The following is a 16,895-nucleotide window of genomic DNA, read 5'->3' as shown; positions in this document are numbered from 1 at the left end:
GACCCCCAGGTTGCGGGCGACCGCGCCCCACAGCTCGGAGGTGAACTGTGGTCCGCGGTCTGACGAGATGTCCGCCGGTGCGCCGAAGCGGGCGACCCAGGTGGCGATGAAAGCCTGCGCCACGTCGGCGGTGGTGGTGGAGACGAGGGGAACGGCCTCCGGCCACCTGGTGGTCCTGTCCACCATGGTGAGCAGGTGTGTGAACCCCCGTGACGGGGGGAGGGGGCCCACCAGATCCACGTTGACGTGGTCGAAACGTCGTTCGGGCACGGTGAAAGGTGCCAGCGGGGCCTGGGTGTGTCGGTGGACCTTGGCCCGTTGGCAGGCCGTGCAGGTGCTGGTCCAATCGCGGACGTCCCGACGAAGGCCGTGCCAGACGAATCGCGCTGACACCAGCTTCTGGGAAGCTTTCCGGCCCGGGTGGGAAAGGCCATGGAGGGAGGCGAAGATGCGGCGTTGCCAGGTGACGGGCACGATGGGGCGAGGCTGGCCTTGGGAGACGTCGCAGAGCAGGACAGTGTCCGCGAAGGGGATGTCGGCCAGGCGGAGGCCCGTGTCCGCCGCCCGGAGGGCTTGCACCGTGGTGTCGGTGGTTTGGTCCGCCGCCATAAGCGCAAAGTCCACGCCCAGGTGGACCGCGTTCGCGCTGGCCCGGGAAAGACAGTCGGCCACGGCGTTGTTTTTGCCGGCGACGTGCCGGATGTCCGTGGTAAACTCCGACACGTCGGAGAGGTGGCGCTGTTGGCGGGCCGACCACGGCTCCGTGACCTTGGCCATGGCGTAAACCAACGGCTTGTGGTCGACGAACGCCGTGAAAGGTCGGCCCTCCAGGAGGTGGCGGAAATGGCGGACGGCCAGGTGTAGACCGAGGAGCTCCCGGTCAAACGTGCTGTATTTGAGCTCGTTCGGCCGGAGCTGCCGGCTGAAAAAAGCGAGTGGCTGCCAAACCCCGTTCACCCATTGCTCATGTACGGCGCCCACCGCGTAGTCGGAGGCATCCGTGGTGAGGGCGATGGGAGCGTTGAGCACCGGGTGAGCGAGCAGTGTTGCGTCGGCGAGGGCCCGCTTTGAGCTTTGGAAGGCCGCATCCATTGCTGCGGACCAGGCGATGTCGTGCTTGGCCGGCTTTCCCCGGAGGGCTTCGTAGAGGGGCCGCATGAGTTGAGCAGCGCGGGGCACGAAGCGGTGATAAAAATTCACCATTCCCAGGAATTCTTGCAGGGCCTTTATGGTGCGGGGACGCGGGAACGTGGTGATGGCCTCGACCTTGGTTGGCAGCGGCACGGCCCCGTTCTTGGTGATGTGATGGCCCAAAAAATCAACGGCCGTCGTGCCGAAGTGGCATTTGGCCGGGTTGACGATGAGGCCGTGCTCGCTGAGGCGCCCGAACAGTGTTCGGAGGTGGAGGAGGTGCTCGGCCCGGGACGTGCTGGCGACGAGGATGTCGTCCAGGTAAACGAAAAGGAACGGCAGGTCACGCAGCACGCCGTCCATCAAGCGCTGGAACGCCTGAGCCGCGTTCTTGAGACCAAACGGCATCCGCAAGAATTCGAATAAGCCGAACGGCGTGATGACTGCCGTTTTAGGGACGTCGGCCGCCCTGACAGGTACCGGCGTGGCCCGTGGTTGGTATGTGGTGCTCGATCCCATGCCGTACTGCGACGGCCGAAAACGTCGGCCGCGTGAGGGCCGGGAACTCCGTGAGCAGGCGAGCAAACTCGTTCGCCGCCGGGACGGCGCATGCCAGCTCAGTCGGCGCGGAGCTGCTCAATGTGCATACCAGGGAGCTGAAGGTTTCGGCGTTGATTAAACGACGCCGTTGTACGTCCACCAGCAGTCCGTGTGCGCAGAGGAAGTCGGCGCCTAGCAGAGCCATGGGCACGTTTGCGGTTACAAACGTCCAAGCAAAGCGTTGGCCGCCGAAGCAGAGGGTGACGTTGCGCGGGCCGAAGGTGCGGATGGTCGATCTGTTGGCCGCAACCAAGGAGGGGCCGCAAACCGCGGATTGCCTGTCCTGGTCAGAGGCGGGTATGACGCTCAGTTTGGCGCCGGTGTCGCACAGGAAGCGCCGTCCGGACGCTTTATCCGTGATGAACAGTAAGTTGCCCGTGTGGCCGGCGCTCATGGCTGGTAATGAACGCCGGCCCGGCCGTTTCCCGGCCTGCCAAAGGTGCACGGGGGTCGGCATGTCCGGGCCTTTTGTCCGAACCTGGCATGATAGTAACACCACGCTTGGTCAGGTCGAGGCCCCGGTCGTCGTGCTGGAGGTGGTCGGCTCGGTGTAGCGGCCGCCAATTGCGTCGGCAGTTCGGTCGTCGACCGTGCCGGGTGCTCGGGCGCCATGGGTGTTGCGTCGGACGGCGGTGGGTCCCATGTCGCCGCTGCGATGCGCTGTCCTGCGGCGGAGATCTTGTCGGCTTCTCTGGCAAGGGCCCGGGGATCTGTGATCGTCGTGCTTGCCAGGGCGAGGCGTACCGGGTTAGGCAGCTGACGGAGGAACAGCTCCCGGAACAGGAATGCCGGAGAGTGCTCGCCGAGCAGTGAAAGCATGTAGTCCATTCGCTCGGAAGGGCGCGTGTCGCCGAGCTCGGGCAGGTCGAGCAGGCGCCGTGCGCGTTCCGCCGATGGGAGGACGAAAGCGTCGAGGAGAAGCTTCTTAATCACGCCGTATTTGTCAGCGGCTGGCGGGCTCTCGAGGAGGCTCAGGGCGCGGGCCGCGGTGGCCGAACCGAGCGCTGCTACCACATGGTGGAAGCGGGTGTCGTCGGCCGTGATGCCTCGCAGGGCGAACAGGGAATCCGCCTGTGCGAACCAAACTGCCGCGTGAGCCTCCCAGAAGGTAGGCAGTTTAAGGGCGACTGCCGTGTCCATGTCGGTAGGTCACCAATGAAGGAGCTGGGGCTCCCACGTCGATCGGAAGAATGGACGTGACAAAAAGCTGGAATTCATCCGAGTTGCTTTAATCAAACCAAACACTCAGGCACTCTGAAAAGCCCGTTTATCGGGCAGCAATATATATACATATTATCCCGGAGCGTTTGCCCAGGAAAGGCGAGAGGGGGCGTGGCCCAGCGTCCTGGCTGCGGCCTGGCAAGTTGAGGGCGAGCCTGCCCGGGCATGCCCGGGCGTCCCGACCGAGGCCTGGCAAGTTGAGCGCGGGCCTGCCCGGGCGTCCTGGACGAGCCTGGCATGGTGATCGCTCCGCGTCCTTGATAGGTGCAAGGCGATTGTGAAAACCCAGCGGTAGCCGCTACAACTTCATAATTAAGGCACCGATGACATCATCATCAACATATCTTATTCCCCATGGTGGGTACTTGACAATGAGCCATGTTTCCATTTTTTGCATGAGCGGTTTGGGAGATAGAGGTTGTTTTTTTTTGTATACAGAATCGAGGCTCGTGAAAGAGCTAACATTTATCACACAAACAAATCAAACAGACAAACAAGTATCTAAAAAGGGGAGCGGAAGACAAGATGGGGAGAGAAGGGGAAGCACACAAACACAACATATGAGAGCAGGGACATCGGGAGATGTGTGGGAGGGAGAGGACTTGGGGGGAGGAGGAGTGGGAAGGGGGTGGGAGAAGTATAAACACAAGGACACCAAGGACTTCCAGGAAAGAGGTTGGTATTGCAAAAAAGTGGATTTGGGGTAAAATTAGCGGCGGTAGAAAAGATCAAGGTTTTGGATGGGGGAGATGGTGGTGAACAGCTGTTTTAAAGACCTGTAGGGTGGAGTGGGATTGAAGAGAGTGAGGTAGTTTGTTGCAGAGGCGGGAGAAAAGGGGAATGAAGGAGTGAAGGTGAGCAGAGAGTCTTGATTTTGGCAGTTTAACCATAAGAGGGTTGCAGGCAGATGTTGTGCGGCCCGCAGGAATATTTGGGGGACAGAGCCCAGAGAGAGCTGGGGGAGCAAGGCTGGAGAGGAGTCGGTAGAAGACAGAAAGACCACCAACCTGCCTGCGGTGAGTAAGTGAAAGGCCCTCGGCGATAGCTTCATCGCGGGAGATTCCAATGATTCTGAACGCTTTGGTTTCAACAGCGTGAAGACGAGCTAGGTGTGAGGCAGGAGCACCAGCCCAGAGGGGAGAGCAGTATTCCATTGAGCTGCAGATGAAAGCGTTGTATGTGGTGAGGAGCTCAGGTGTGCCAAGGAAGGACTTCGCACGACAGAGGATGCCCAGTCGGCGACTGGCTTTGGAGGCCAGATTTGAAATGTGGTTTTCCCAGGAAAGATCATGGCAGATAGTGAGACCCAAAAGCTTAAGTGACAGAACTTCTTGGAGAGGATTATTCAGAAAGTGGATGGGATGGTTGTCCAGTCGGTCTTTTCGGAGAGACATCGTAAGAGTGTGAGATTTGTCAAGATTGAAAGACATGTTCCACTTGTTTGCCCAGTCTGTGATTTTGTCCAGGTCTGCAGAGAGTGGGGAGGCTGCAGACTGCCGATCTGAGGAATGGAGCGGAGAGAGTGGAGTCATCAGCAAAGAGATAGAGAGGATTTTCAAGAGAGTCAGAGAGATCATTGATGAAGATCAGAAAAAGCACAGGGCCCAAGAACACTACCTTGGGGAACTCCAGCCTGAACAGGAAGAGGCGATGAGAGAACCCCATTCAGGGCCACACGTTGACTTCGACTTGAGAGGAAATCCGCCAGCCATGCGTGGAGATTTCCATGGATACCAAAAGAGGAGAGTTTGGTGAGCAGAGCGGGGTGCCAGACCGTATCGAAGGCACGTGATGTCAAGGGAGACAGCTCTAATTTCCTGTTTGGCATTGAGGACCTCCATCCATAGTTGAGAAAGCAGAAGCAGCATGTCCAGAGTAGAGTGACCAGGTCTGAAACCAAATTGATGATCAGAGATCAAGCCATTGGAGAAGAGGAAAGATTTCATATCCGAAGCAATGATGGATTCCATGACTTTGCTGATAATTGGGAGAAGGCTGATTTCTTCAGCCTTCGGTATAACCTATTTCCAAGATGGCGCCTGAACAACGTGACCTATGACATAATATTCACTAAAATATTCTTCAGGAGTAGGCCCTCCTATGGTGTAAATTTCATGTCAATCGGACCAACGGTTGCCGAGAAAATGAATTTTTGAAATGCAGACACGGCACACACTTTACTTTACTGAAATGCAGACACGTACGTACGTACCTGAATGCTTAACCTCGCTCTTCGCTTCGCGAGCGCAGGGTAAATATTGAAGCGGCTTCACCGCTTAAACTAGAACGGCACTCAGTGGAGAGCAAACCTCCGCCTGGTTGGCCATACCACTCAATGGTGAGGATTCACTTGAAAAATTAAATAATTCTCATATGAATGAATGAATGAATGAATGATCGTTTTAAGGCCATTTTCCCCGCTAGAGCGGGGGTTGGCCTTGCGGGCCCCATGACAATCATGGTTCCCTGTTTGAGGCGATGTTTTTATGGCCGGATGCCCTTCCTGACGCCAACCCTTGGTCACGCTCTTGCGATGTGCAGGGATACAGTGTACCTATTCTAAACCGGGGTACACACCGTGATCATTCATCCCAGTAAAGCTGGTACTCAATTTGCCGACCTCAGAAGGATGACAGGCTGAGTCAACCCCCCTGACGTTAATTCAGCGATCGATCGGGATTCGAACCCAGGATCCTCGGATCCCAAGCCGGCACCCTAACCACTAAGCCAACGCCAGGCTTAGTGGTTATCTCATATCCGAATCCATATTCAGATCTTCACCAAAATCGAATCAAATCGTCCTTATCAGACACCCAACCGGTCCACCAAGTTTCGTCCAAATCCGTCCACAACTTTTTGAGATATTTTGTTCACAAACGGACAGACGGACAGACAGAGGTGAAAACATAACCTCCATCCACCATTGGTGGTGGAGGTAAAAATGCCAAACTGAACCACTTCCTTGGGACACGGGTGTGATTTTTATGCCTCCGCCGATGAAGTCGCCGGAGGCATGTTTTTGGGTTGTCCGTCCGCTGTCCATCCATCTGTGATGGGTTTTCGTTACCACGATAACTTAGTAACGGCTGAATGGATCCAAGTCAAACTTGGTGCTCGTATGTAGAGTGACGTAAAAATGAACTGATTAGATGTTGGGGTCAAGAGATCAAAGGTCACATTAAGTTAAAATTATATTGCTGCACTAACTTGTGATCCAGTGATGGGAGTTTGACCTAACTTGGTACAAGTATATATTTTGATGCAAAGGTGAACTCATTAGATTTTGGAATCAAGAGGTCAAAGGTCAGAATCTGTAATAGGTTTTCATTACCGCAATAAGTTAAGAATGGCTAAAGGGAACGAAGTCAAACTTGGTACAAGTATATACTGTATAATGATGCAAAGATAAACGGATTAGATTATGGGGTCAAGAGGTCAGAGATCATGTCAGGTAAAAATGTGATACTTGAGAACAGCTGAATGGATTTAAATCAAATTTGTTACAAAGTATGTATAATGATGTAATAATGTGGGCGGAGGCATAATCGGTCGACGTCGTGACGTTGAAGAGTGCCGTTCTAGTTACCCTCGTCAGAGGAGAGAGTATTGCATTTTAGTCCGTTTGTTTGTTTGTCTGCACAGAATAAATATGATTTTCTCTGCAAACGTTGGTCCGATTGACAGAAAAATTTCACCATAGGTGCAACTCCACCTGTAGAATTTTAAAATGATAATTACGACGTCATATGCCATGTGGTTCGGCCGCCATCTTGGAAAAACCGAAAAAACCTTGCACCTCTATATCTCCGAAAGTGCTGAATAGAAAAAATTGAGACATGGCTCATTGTAAAGAACTCTCCATTGGGAATAAAATATGTTAATGATGATGTCATAGGTGCCTCCATTATGGCGTCATAATTTGACAAGTACAAAACATCATCCGATCAAGATGAAATTTATTGAGCATAATCTAGGAATAAATTCGGGGAAAAAAATAATAATGACGTCATCGGTCGCGTGGTTCGGCCGCCATATTTGTTTTAACACAAAAGCCTTAAAAACCACTGAAAATACATCCTGGCGAGGTTTTGCAATCTCCGATTGCTCTTTTTCTTGTTAGTTTTATATTTTTCTTTGTGATTTCAAGGTTAAACACATCCGAGACATTCACATTAGGAAGCTCTGTGCTAAATTTGATGATTCGTTTGAGCTGTCCTAGTTGTTCAGTTATTTTGCCGACGAACAGCCAAACAAAACACACAGACTGTATCATCGCAACACTCCAATACTCATGCCGTTGGCCTATGGACACCGCATGCGTAACTAGCTTCACCATTAGAAACGCAGAGCTGCCCCACAACTGTACTACTGGTGAGGCAGCTTTAACAGCTCAAATTGGATTAAACAAGGGATTAGCACTCAAATAGTGACCCCAACAGACATCCCTAAATCAACTGTTTTACCAGTTTCAATCTTGTAAGAGCATTGTCAGCACCAGTGCAGACTGAGACCCCTACAACACCAAGGGAGGTAGGTTTATAAAATTGGGAAAGAGAGGCCTTATCTCTATTTTGGATCTGAGAATATTTTTGTAGCAAAGAAAAATAAATCAGTGCTGCGAATGGACACCAGGTTGTGTAGGTAGGTATCAGTGAGGAATCAACGAAAATGAAGGCGAAAACCCTGAAGTTTAATGGCATATGTGGAAAGAAGGAGCAAGCAAATGCAAACGAAGGAGACAGAACATTTTTGAAAAAAAAACAGAGAAGCAGGATTTAAGAAAGTGCAAATAAGAAGCAAAAGGAATTCCGAGTTTGAGAAAAACACAAGATGAGTTTTCAGGTCGTGTAGTTATCTGGAACAGAGGAGAAGGAGAAGAAAGATGGAGAGTAAAGATGGAAGGGGAGGGAGAAAAAGGTGGAGGATTGGGGGAAAGGAGGAAGGGGAAGAAGAGAATGAATAGGAGGTGACTAGGAGGAAGAGAAGGACCGATTAAAAATAAGGATCAGATGAAAAGGAAGTCAAGGCAAGGGTAATGAAAGCAATATCAAAAAGCAGAGGGAACACCAAATTAGAGTAGATAGCAATAGTAGATAAATATAATAGGGAATATCAGAGGTTGATGACACCAAATGACTTACAATTACAAAGAGAAAGTTATCACAAAGAGGATAGGCAAAAAAAAGTTACGAGATATCAGAAAATGTTAAAATAAAACAGAACTGTGGATGGTCAGATGCTGGACATGTTCGATGGAAAAATTTACAAAGTCAGTACTTCATGTGTCCCCAGGAGCACAGGTTGGCGTAGCTTCCACGGCACGACTGTGATACAAGTGCCTCCTCGGTGCCCCCCAAATTGCAAGGCTGCACAGGGAGAGCCTCACTTTCTGATGGGTGAGAAACCCTTAGAGGCAACAGGCTGCAGTACATGCTGCCCGATGCAGGTGTACATGCCGAGACCTGGCAAGGTGGTGGGAGGTGATGTTGTGTCGCTGGATCGAATGACGAGTATTCTGGCATCTGCGAGACAAAAACACACCACGGTTGTAAAATCCTGACATTTAATAATGCATGAGGGCTCTTCAAGGTTGACATGCACTCTCCTTACTGTAGATTAATGTAAACACAATCATTGAATACTGAAATTTTGCACAATGACACTGGGCATACAGGAAGTGACGTCAATGCTAGCCAAAGTGAAGCATTCGGGTTATTGTAGTGCCCAACATAGTTACACTTGTTGTGAAATTCCCTTCATTGTAGTTTAATTTTTTTGGTGGAGGGAACCAAGTACAGTATATATCTACACTTCCTACTGGCTTGCTCCGACTGACAAGCAGATTTCTAAACAGATGGTATCATGGTGAAACTCAGCAGGCAATTCGTGTGTCGTTTTGTTTGTGTTGCAAGATTGAGGAAACAATCATTCATTCTCATTTGAAATCGGTGCATGGTGGGTACGACCTTACATATTCCACCAAAGGACCGCTGGGGGTGAGAGGAACCAACATAGCTCATGGATGTTATCAGAGTGAGGGAGATTTTTTTGAAGATTGTGACGTGTCATGAGACCTGGTTCCATCATTTCGTGCCAGAGTCAGAGCGAGCTAGCATGGAGTGTAGATATGTGATGAGCCCTTGGTTCCCTCCACCAAAAAAACATTCAAACTTCACATCTTATTAAGATTATGGCAGTAGTGGTTTGGGACTTTAATTATTTAATTCTTGCGACATCGTGAATGCGAGAAAAGCATCCGCAAACAGTACTTTATCACTTGATTCTGTAAAAAGTCACTAACACAATACACAAATGATGACCAAGTCTGCCGTCTCCACGGTGCAACTGCACTGCAGCATAATGTCGGCCTTCCCATGGCAACTGTGAACACTATGTACTTTCGGTCAGGAAAGTCCAGCACATTCCTGGTACAGTACCAATCCGCACCAAGGCACCTGTCCTCAAATGTCCGTGTATCATTCCCAAAGATGTATACATATGTGGCATGATGGTGCGATCAAATTGATAGGGCAGGTGTGTACATGTAGCAGGGGAATACCTTGAGAAATTGAACTTTCATCAACATCCTTGGGCCTTTTGGGTTTCTTTCTAGAATAAAAATTCCACCTCGATTTTGAAATACCCTCCACATATTGCAGGGAAACCGAACTCAAATTCCAAACATTGAGAAGTACGAGCAACAATGAAACTCGGTGAATTCCCCAGTATTTTCTGTGGAGGCAGCCATGCCTTGCTTTTGCAGGTCTCCGATTCACTGTGTGATGTCACATGCCAATGCTTGTATTATATTTTTTAAAAACGATAGCTCTGTGGGGGACTGACGGTTATTTCCCCACAGTTTCTGAGAAGATTTTAAAATAAATTATCTGAATTTGAGGCAAAACCCCCTTTTCAGCCTCTTATAGAGGTCGGATCTGGATATGGAGCAAACCCCATGAGACCTTACTGTTCTGATGTATTGTACCAAATTTGGTCCATGTCGGTCATGTAGTTTATGAGGAAAAGAGTTTTTTTGTGAATATGAAGGATTAGGGAAGGGAACCCGTGGCCCCCTTTCCAGGGGAGATGCCGCCATGAGGAGCACAACTTAAGGTTAGGGCGTAGTCCAGATGCCTCATGGCGAGTATGGTCTGGATTTTCCTGGCGGTTTCTGAGAAGAAGATTTTCTGAATGAAATACCAATATTTGGGGCAACCCCCTTTAAATCCCCCTCCCCCACCCCCAACCATTGATCACATTAACAGGGGGGTGCATCCGGATGGGGGGCACAATCCCACGAGACCTTGCTGTCCTGATGCATCGTACCAAATTTGGTCCACATCAGCCAGGTAGCTTGTGAGGAGAAGATGGTTTAGTCAAATGTTAACGCATGTACGGACGGACGGACAGACACTGGGACCCATTCTATGAGGTTATTTCAGAGAAATAACCTGCTGAATAAAAACAAGATTGAAACTAGAACGGCACTCGGTAGAGCGCACACCTCCACCAGGCTGAACAGTTTGTTTTGTATCCCACTGACGGGCCGGATCTGGATTCGGACCTGAACTAAAATCTAATTGGCTTGTTCTTGTCACCTCACCAACTCGTCCACCAAGTTTATTCATAACTCGTCCGTAACTTTTAAAAATATCATGTTATATATTGCTTTTCGCCCGATCTCTCAATGGTGAAGAATCACTTGAATATTTTTTTTTAATTCTAATATCCGAATCCATATTCAGATCTACACCAAAATCGAATCGAATGGTCCTTGTCACACGTATAACCTCTCCACCAAGTTTCGTCCAAGTCCGTCCGCAACTTTTTGAGATATCCTGCTATGTATCGTTTTTGGCCATATCTCCCAATGGTGAAGAATCACTTAAAAAATTATACTAGCCGGATCCACATCCGGATCTTCACCAAAATCTAATCATTTCGCCCTTGTCACATCCGCTACATCTCTGTTTGTAAAGAAGATATCTCAAAAAGTTGTGGAGGGATTGGGACGAAATATGGCAGACAGACAGACAGGGATGAAAACATAACCTCCATCCACCTTTGGTGGTGGAGATAATTAAGTTTTAAAATTAAATAGAATCCAACATATTCCACAGACAGACCTGAAAAGAGGCCATGTGAGGGAAATGTGCCACCATAGTTTGCATGGAATTTCCCAGTGCATTTGGTTGTGTCGGCAACATAGGGCTGGTGGAGTTCTGCAGGCCAATGACACCTTGATAGTTGTGGTGTTGTGTAAACATGGTGGGTTGAAAACCTAGGAGAAAATCAAAAATTCATCAATTGATCAGCTCATTTTAAACCAATCATAATTGCTAATCGACAGGAAAGAATATGAATGAATGAATGAATCATAACGGTGCAAACGTCTGCAATGTACAGGATGGCCTGAAAGTCCCTTTACCCCTCCATAGTAAAGCATTCGTTCTTAAACACTTAAATAAACAGGTTTGATAGTGCAGTATGAACAATAATTAATCAGTTATTGCATCTGAATGTGCTGAATCATTCTTCTGAGTCTGCGTTGCCGCATACCATGGTGGGGGAAGGTCGGGGGATTAGGGGAGAAGGGAGGGGGGAGAAGGGAGGGAGGGAGGTGCAAGAAATTCAGGAGGGGCAAAGCGACTTTCAGGCCACTCTGTACAAAGCAAAGGTCACTTGCTAAAACCATCCAACAACAGACATATGATCTTGGTTACGATGTTTGTCTGTCTCATGGTTCATAGGAAAAAAAGAAAGAAAAGGTTTTATAACCCAGTCCCTGAAAATAAATGGAATTCTAGATACGAGCAAAATATCGCAACAAAGAATCGACAAATGGAAGCTGTTCAGGGTTCAGTGGCAATCCTTAAAATAGTGGGGCGGCTTAGCCCAAATATTCAAAAGAATTGTGCATTTTGTGATACAAGCACCAAATTTGGCACACTAGTAGACTATCATATTATGAAAAGATCTGGATATTGGGCCATCTCAGATTCAGAGATTTGATTTTTGCAAGATTTGCAGATTTTGCAAGCTGAGATTGCAACGCCAGGGACGGCCGACTCCTTCCTACGAGCTGCCCACGTCACCCGCACAAGAAGAGCTCATCAAATCACTGCAGCGGCACTGCACATCCTGCAACACCGTGCGTATGAACGCCACTGTATGACATATGCTGATGATGCAGAAGACCTGCCTGAGTTCGAAGACTGGTGTCACCAGAGAGGAGAAGACATTCCCAACTTTCAGTACTGGGCGACTGTGCTGGAACTAGAGATGTTGGTACTGGTCTACGTGCGTTCTCTGCGGCAGGCTTCATTCACGACGTACCTTGATGCCCTGACGGAACTGGTCCCATGGTTCCATGCCTTAGACCACACACACTATGCCAGGTGGGTCCCTGTTCACCTGAGGGACACGGTTGCACTCCCAATGAAGCACCCAGATGTAGCCAGAGAATTCAGGGCTGGCAACTTCACTGTACAGAAGACGAAGAAGGTGTTCTCTTCGATCCCAATCGAATCGAAATCTTGCAAAAATCAAATCTCTGAATCTGAGATGGCCCAATATCCAGATCTTTTCATAATATGATAGTCTACTAGTGTACCAAATTTGGTGCTTGTATCACAAAATGCACAACAGGTTTGCTATGCTGCTACACTAAAACAGCCTTTGGTGCAAACGTGCTATGATGTGGAACACCTGGAAATGTTCCTTTGCTAAACTTGAAAAAAATTCACAGCTCAGACCTCCAAAGTGTGCATAAAAACAGAGAAGATACTTTGAGCCCCAGTATAGCTCAGTTCCGTCTTTTAGTACCCACCTTAAGAGATTACAACCAATGTAAGATAGGTGCGTTCATATAAATAACAAAATTACCTACTTTTGATTTACTGCTCAATTGTCTTTCTCATATAAGTATATAATAAATAAAAATTTTCATAATGATCAGCTGTTGTCATTTTTGGTTTTTGAAGTCGAATTTCATTGATGTTCAAATTAGAGCAATTTGCAGGACATTTTTCTCCAGCGTTGATTTCACTACCTTGTGACTTTCTCTACAATTACACCACAACTGTACCCCTTCGATGATTACTATCAAACATTGAATGATACGCGGAACGGCTGGTCTCCACGGCTGCAAAGCGTGCGACTAATGCATGGGCATCAAGGACAGCAACTGGCTGAAGATCAAGCCACAAATTTTTTGAAGTGCTGTCTGTCCCACAAGGCCAGAGGATGGGTGATACATTGCAGTCCTGCCTTTGGAACAGCTTGCAAATTCTCTCAATAAACTCATGCCAAAATGTAAGTGCTTAGGTGGACAGACACAGACGGATACGCACACATGGACACAGACGGATGCACACATACACATACACAATTTCAAAACCCCTTCTCCCGCAGCGTGGGGGATGGGCAAATAAACCAAAAACAAGGTGGTGGAGAACATGAGAAGAAGTGGTAGACAAATAACAACATGATAAATAACTCAACTGCAGACAATGGAGGCAGCGACAGCAAGAAATGTCATTGATGGTGGGTGTGAAAGACAACAAGAGATTTTATCTTATGTGCTTGTACCTTCTCGTAGGTGCTAGATGTATGTGCATCTGTGGACAGGCCATGAGAATATTGCAACACTCTTAATTTCATTTTCAGCAATGGAATACTTGTTGGCACCATAATGCAACAATATTTTCACTGATGACAATCCATTAAGAGAATATCTCTCTCTCTCTCTCTCTGGCCGCCGAAGAGAGCGAGCCAAGGCAAAGAGACCGGTTCACTGTGAGAGATCTGGCCACACTCCCAGAACAGTGGCACGGCCCCCTTGTCTAGACTTACTTTGTAGTAAAGAGAATGACAATGTCTCACCAAAAACAATAATGAGCTGTGACTGTTAAAACATAGACTCACTACATATTGTTGATGAAAAAAAAAAATTGTATACAAGATGTAGGTTCATGGAAGAGCAATAAAAGAGAAAGAGAGAGGGTAGAATAGCAACGTAGAGTCGGGAGACAGTTAGACACAAGAAGCAAAGGAAAGAATCAACATAAGTAAAGAGGAAACAGATGAGAGAGAGAGAGAGAGAGAGGAGGGGAAGAAAAACATGTGCGAAAAGAGGCTTGGGTTAGGTAGGATTAATGGGAGCAGAAAGGATCATGGGTTGGAATGGGGGATGACATGAGATGGTGCTTGAAACCCTGGGAAGAGTGTGATTGAAAGAAATTAAGTGAATATATATATATATATATATATATATATACTGACAGCAAATGTTACTTAAAAATGAAAATCGCACCAGTGTCCGAAGGAACGGGTTCAGTTTGGCATTTTTAATATGAAATAGGCAAAGCCTCGAAATGAACGAAACCCTTTAGAATTACCCTTCAGAACCCATTACAATTACCCTTTAGAACACTTTATAATTAAACAAACATGGAGAGTTATAAAGGTCCTTCTTCATTTTTTATGGACGGATGAAAGGGAAGGAAGGACACAGCCAAATATTGAAGCAGCTTTACCACTTACAAATAAAACCTGTTCGTTACCGAATTGGAAAAAGGAAATGATGCGTCGAGTGATGAAATAAGAGTTACTTCTGAGGCATGTGGCCTTTTGAGATCCCTGGAAAGTGGGTGCTAGTCTTCCGGATATAAAACACCTGCCATTGCTTGCTTGGCAATTCTTTCCACAGCCACTCCAGGCTGTGCTGCTCATCCATTAACCTGGTCTTTGTAAACTAAAAGGATGATTTTCACTCCATTTCACTGATGTCCACTCTTTCTCCAAAATGAGTCAATCTGTCTGACGAATCGTTCCTATAGTCATTTGCAGTTGTGATTCATGTTGTTCTTTCACATCTTATCTCATCGTCATCTCATCTATCCTCTTAGGGCCAAGCGGCCCATCCGGCTGCAAACTTTCACATCTGCCTGCAATCTTTTCTCCTCTTGCTGAACCTGACAGAATACAAGTTAGGAAGTTGTGAGTTGAAGCTGCCAGGGCCTTATTGATTGATAAACCTTGGAGGAATAAATTGGGTAATTGCTGAATTATAACCGATGTGATTTTAGAATGCTTCCGTAAAATGGGACGACGTAACCCGCTTGTGCTGTTACATTAATTACATGACCATGAGTGGTCAACAACAACAACAACAACAACATGCATTTTAAGGCTATTTTCCCTGCTAGAGCGGGGGTGAGCCTTGCGGTCCCCATGACAATCTTCTCCATTTTGCCCTATTTTCTGCATCTCTCCTTGTTAACCCCCTTGCCCGCATTTCTTCTTCCACCATCTTAAGCCAAGTCTTTCTCGGTCTTCCCCGTGCTCTACTTCCTTCTACATTCATTTCCATCACTCTTCTCAACCAGTCACTTTCATCCTTCCTCAACACAGGACCAAACCATCTCAACCTGTTCCTCTTCACAGCATCAATCACAGGCTCTATTCCCATCATCTTTCGCAATTCATCATTTGTCTTCCTCTCTCTCAACGATACTCCGCACATCCACCGAACCATTCGCATTTCCACCCTTTCCAGCCTTCGTTGCTGCTCTACGTTCCTTACCCATGTCTCGCTCCCATAAATCATAACACTTCTCACACATGCAGCATACACCTTTCCCTTCAGCTTCAACGACACTCCCCTCCTCGTCAGCACGCCACTCAGTTCCCGAAACTTCTTCCATGCGCATCTCACTCTAGCAACCGTTGCCGAGTCTGATCCACCTTCTCCATTCAGCATGTCTCCGAGGTAGCAAAATGTTTTCACACCTTCCAGCTTCACGCCGTCTCCAAGATCCAACTCAACATTTCCTCCATCTGCAGCTCCCTCTGTGCACACCTTACATTTGAATGTAGCTGCCACACTGGTTAATGACCCTCTCAGACCACTACATTTTTGATGAACACACTCAGCGCACATTGTACATTGAATGGAGTTCACTCCGACACCCTTCCTGCACACAGCACATGGCCACTTCCCAGTTCTTTCCACCTCACCACATGCTTTACCACTTGCCATCACCTTTGTCTTTCCTATATTCACCTTCAGACCTTTTGTCTCCATACATTCCTTCCACTTGGTCATCTTTTCCTTCAGTCCATCCATACTTTCCGCAAACAACACCAGATCATCTGCATACAACAACTCCCACTGTAAACCCTCCTTTACGTTCTGAGCCAGCACCTCCATGACAACTACAAATAGTAGTGGACTTAGTGCCGACCCCTGATGCACTCCCACCTTCACCTCAAACTCAACACTGTTCCCGTCCTTCGTCCTTACAGCTGTGCGCGCTCTTTTGTACATTGCCATCACAACTCTGATCAACCATTCCTCCAATGCTAACTTCCTCAATGTCCATGTCAATACTTCGCGTGGAACACTATCGAATGCTTTCTCCAGATCAACAAACCCAAGAAACAACTTCTTGCTCTTCTCCATGTACTTCTCCTGCAACTGACTCACAATAAAGAGCGCATCTGTCGTTCCTCTTCCTGGCATAAATCCAAACTGCATTTCGTCGATCTTCACCTTCTTCCTTATCCTCCTCTCCAATACCTTCATTCCATTCTCCAATAACTTTATCGCTCGGTACGAGCCACACTCCAGAGGGTCACTTTTCCCCTTGTATAGAGGGACGAGGGTACTCAGTTCCCAATCCACTGGAATGCGGCCTTCTTTCACCACCAGATTACAGATCTCTGCCATTCTCTTCACACCCCAACTTCCTGCTGCCTTCAACATATCTCCCACAACTCCTGTCGGCCGTCCCGCTTTTCTACTCTTCATTGCTTTTATCGCTTCCTCAACTTCCTTCTCAGTTATCTTCTCTGCCGGTCCTAAAACTGGGTTACTCTCGATGTTGCCATCCCATTCATTCTCTGTATTCAACAGCATTTCCACATATCTTTTCCATCTT

At 47.9% G+C, this 16,895-nt stretch overlaps 1 protein-coding gene across 9 annotated transcripts in view; it reads right to left on the bottom strand.

Moving 5' to 3' along the window:
• Positions 1–7,621: 7,621 nt before the first annotated feature.
• The window catches only part of LOC137437528 (R3H domain-containing protein 1), a 166,744-nt gene continuing 157,470 nt past the window's right edge, over positions 7,622–16,895 (bottom strand). For all 9 annotated transcript variants that reach the window (XM_068131922.2, XM_068131927.2, XM_068131929.2 and 6 more), the window contains 2 exons: positions 11,079–11,233; positions 7,622–8,474 (listed from right to left, as the gene is read on the bottom strand). In XM_068131922.2, the coding sequence (XP_067988023.1) occupies positions 8,223–8,474; positions 11,079–11,233 (407 nt within the window). In that variant the 3' untranslated portion in view covers positions 7,622–8,222. The remainder of the gene's footprint in view (positions 8,475–11,078; positions 11,234–16,895) is intronic.

This window comes from Myxine glutinosa, chromosome 12 (assembly GCF_964187855.1).
Source record: "Myxine glutinosa chromosome 12, kmMyxGlut1.1, whole genome shotgun sequence".
NCBI classification, from domain to species: Eukaryota; Metazoa; Chordata; class Myxini; order Myxiniformes; family Myxinidae; genus Myxine; species Myxine glutinosa.
Note: the sequence above shows the minus strand (reverse complement) of the source record. Positions and strands in the feature narration are given on the sequence as shown.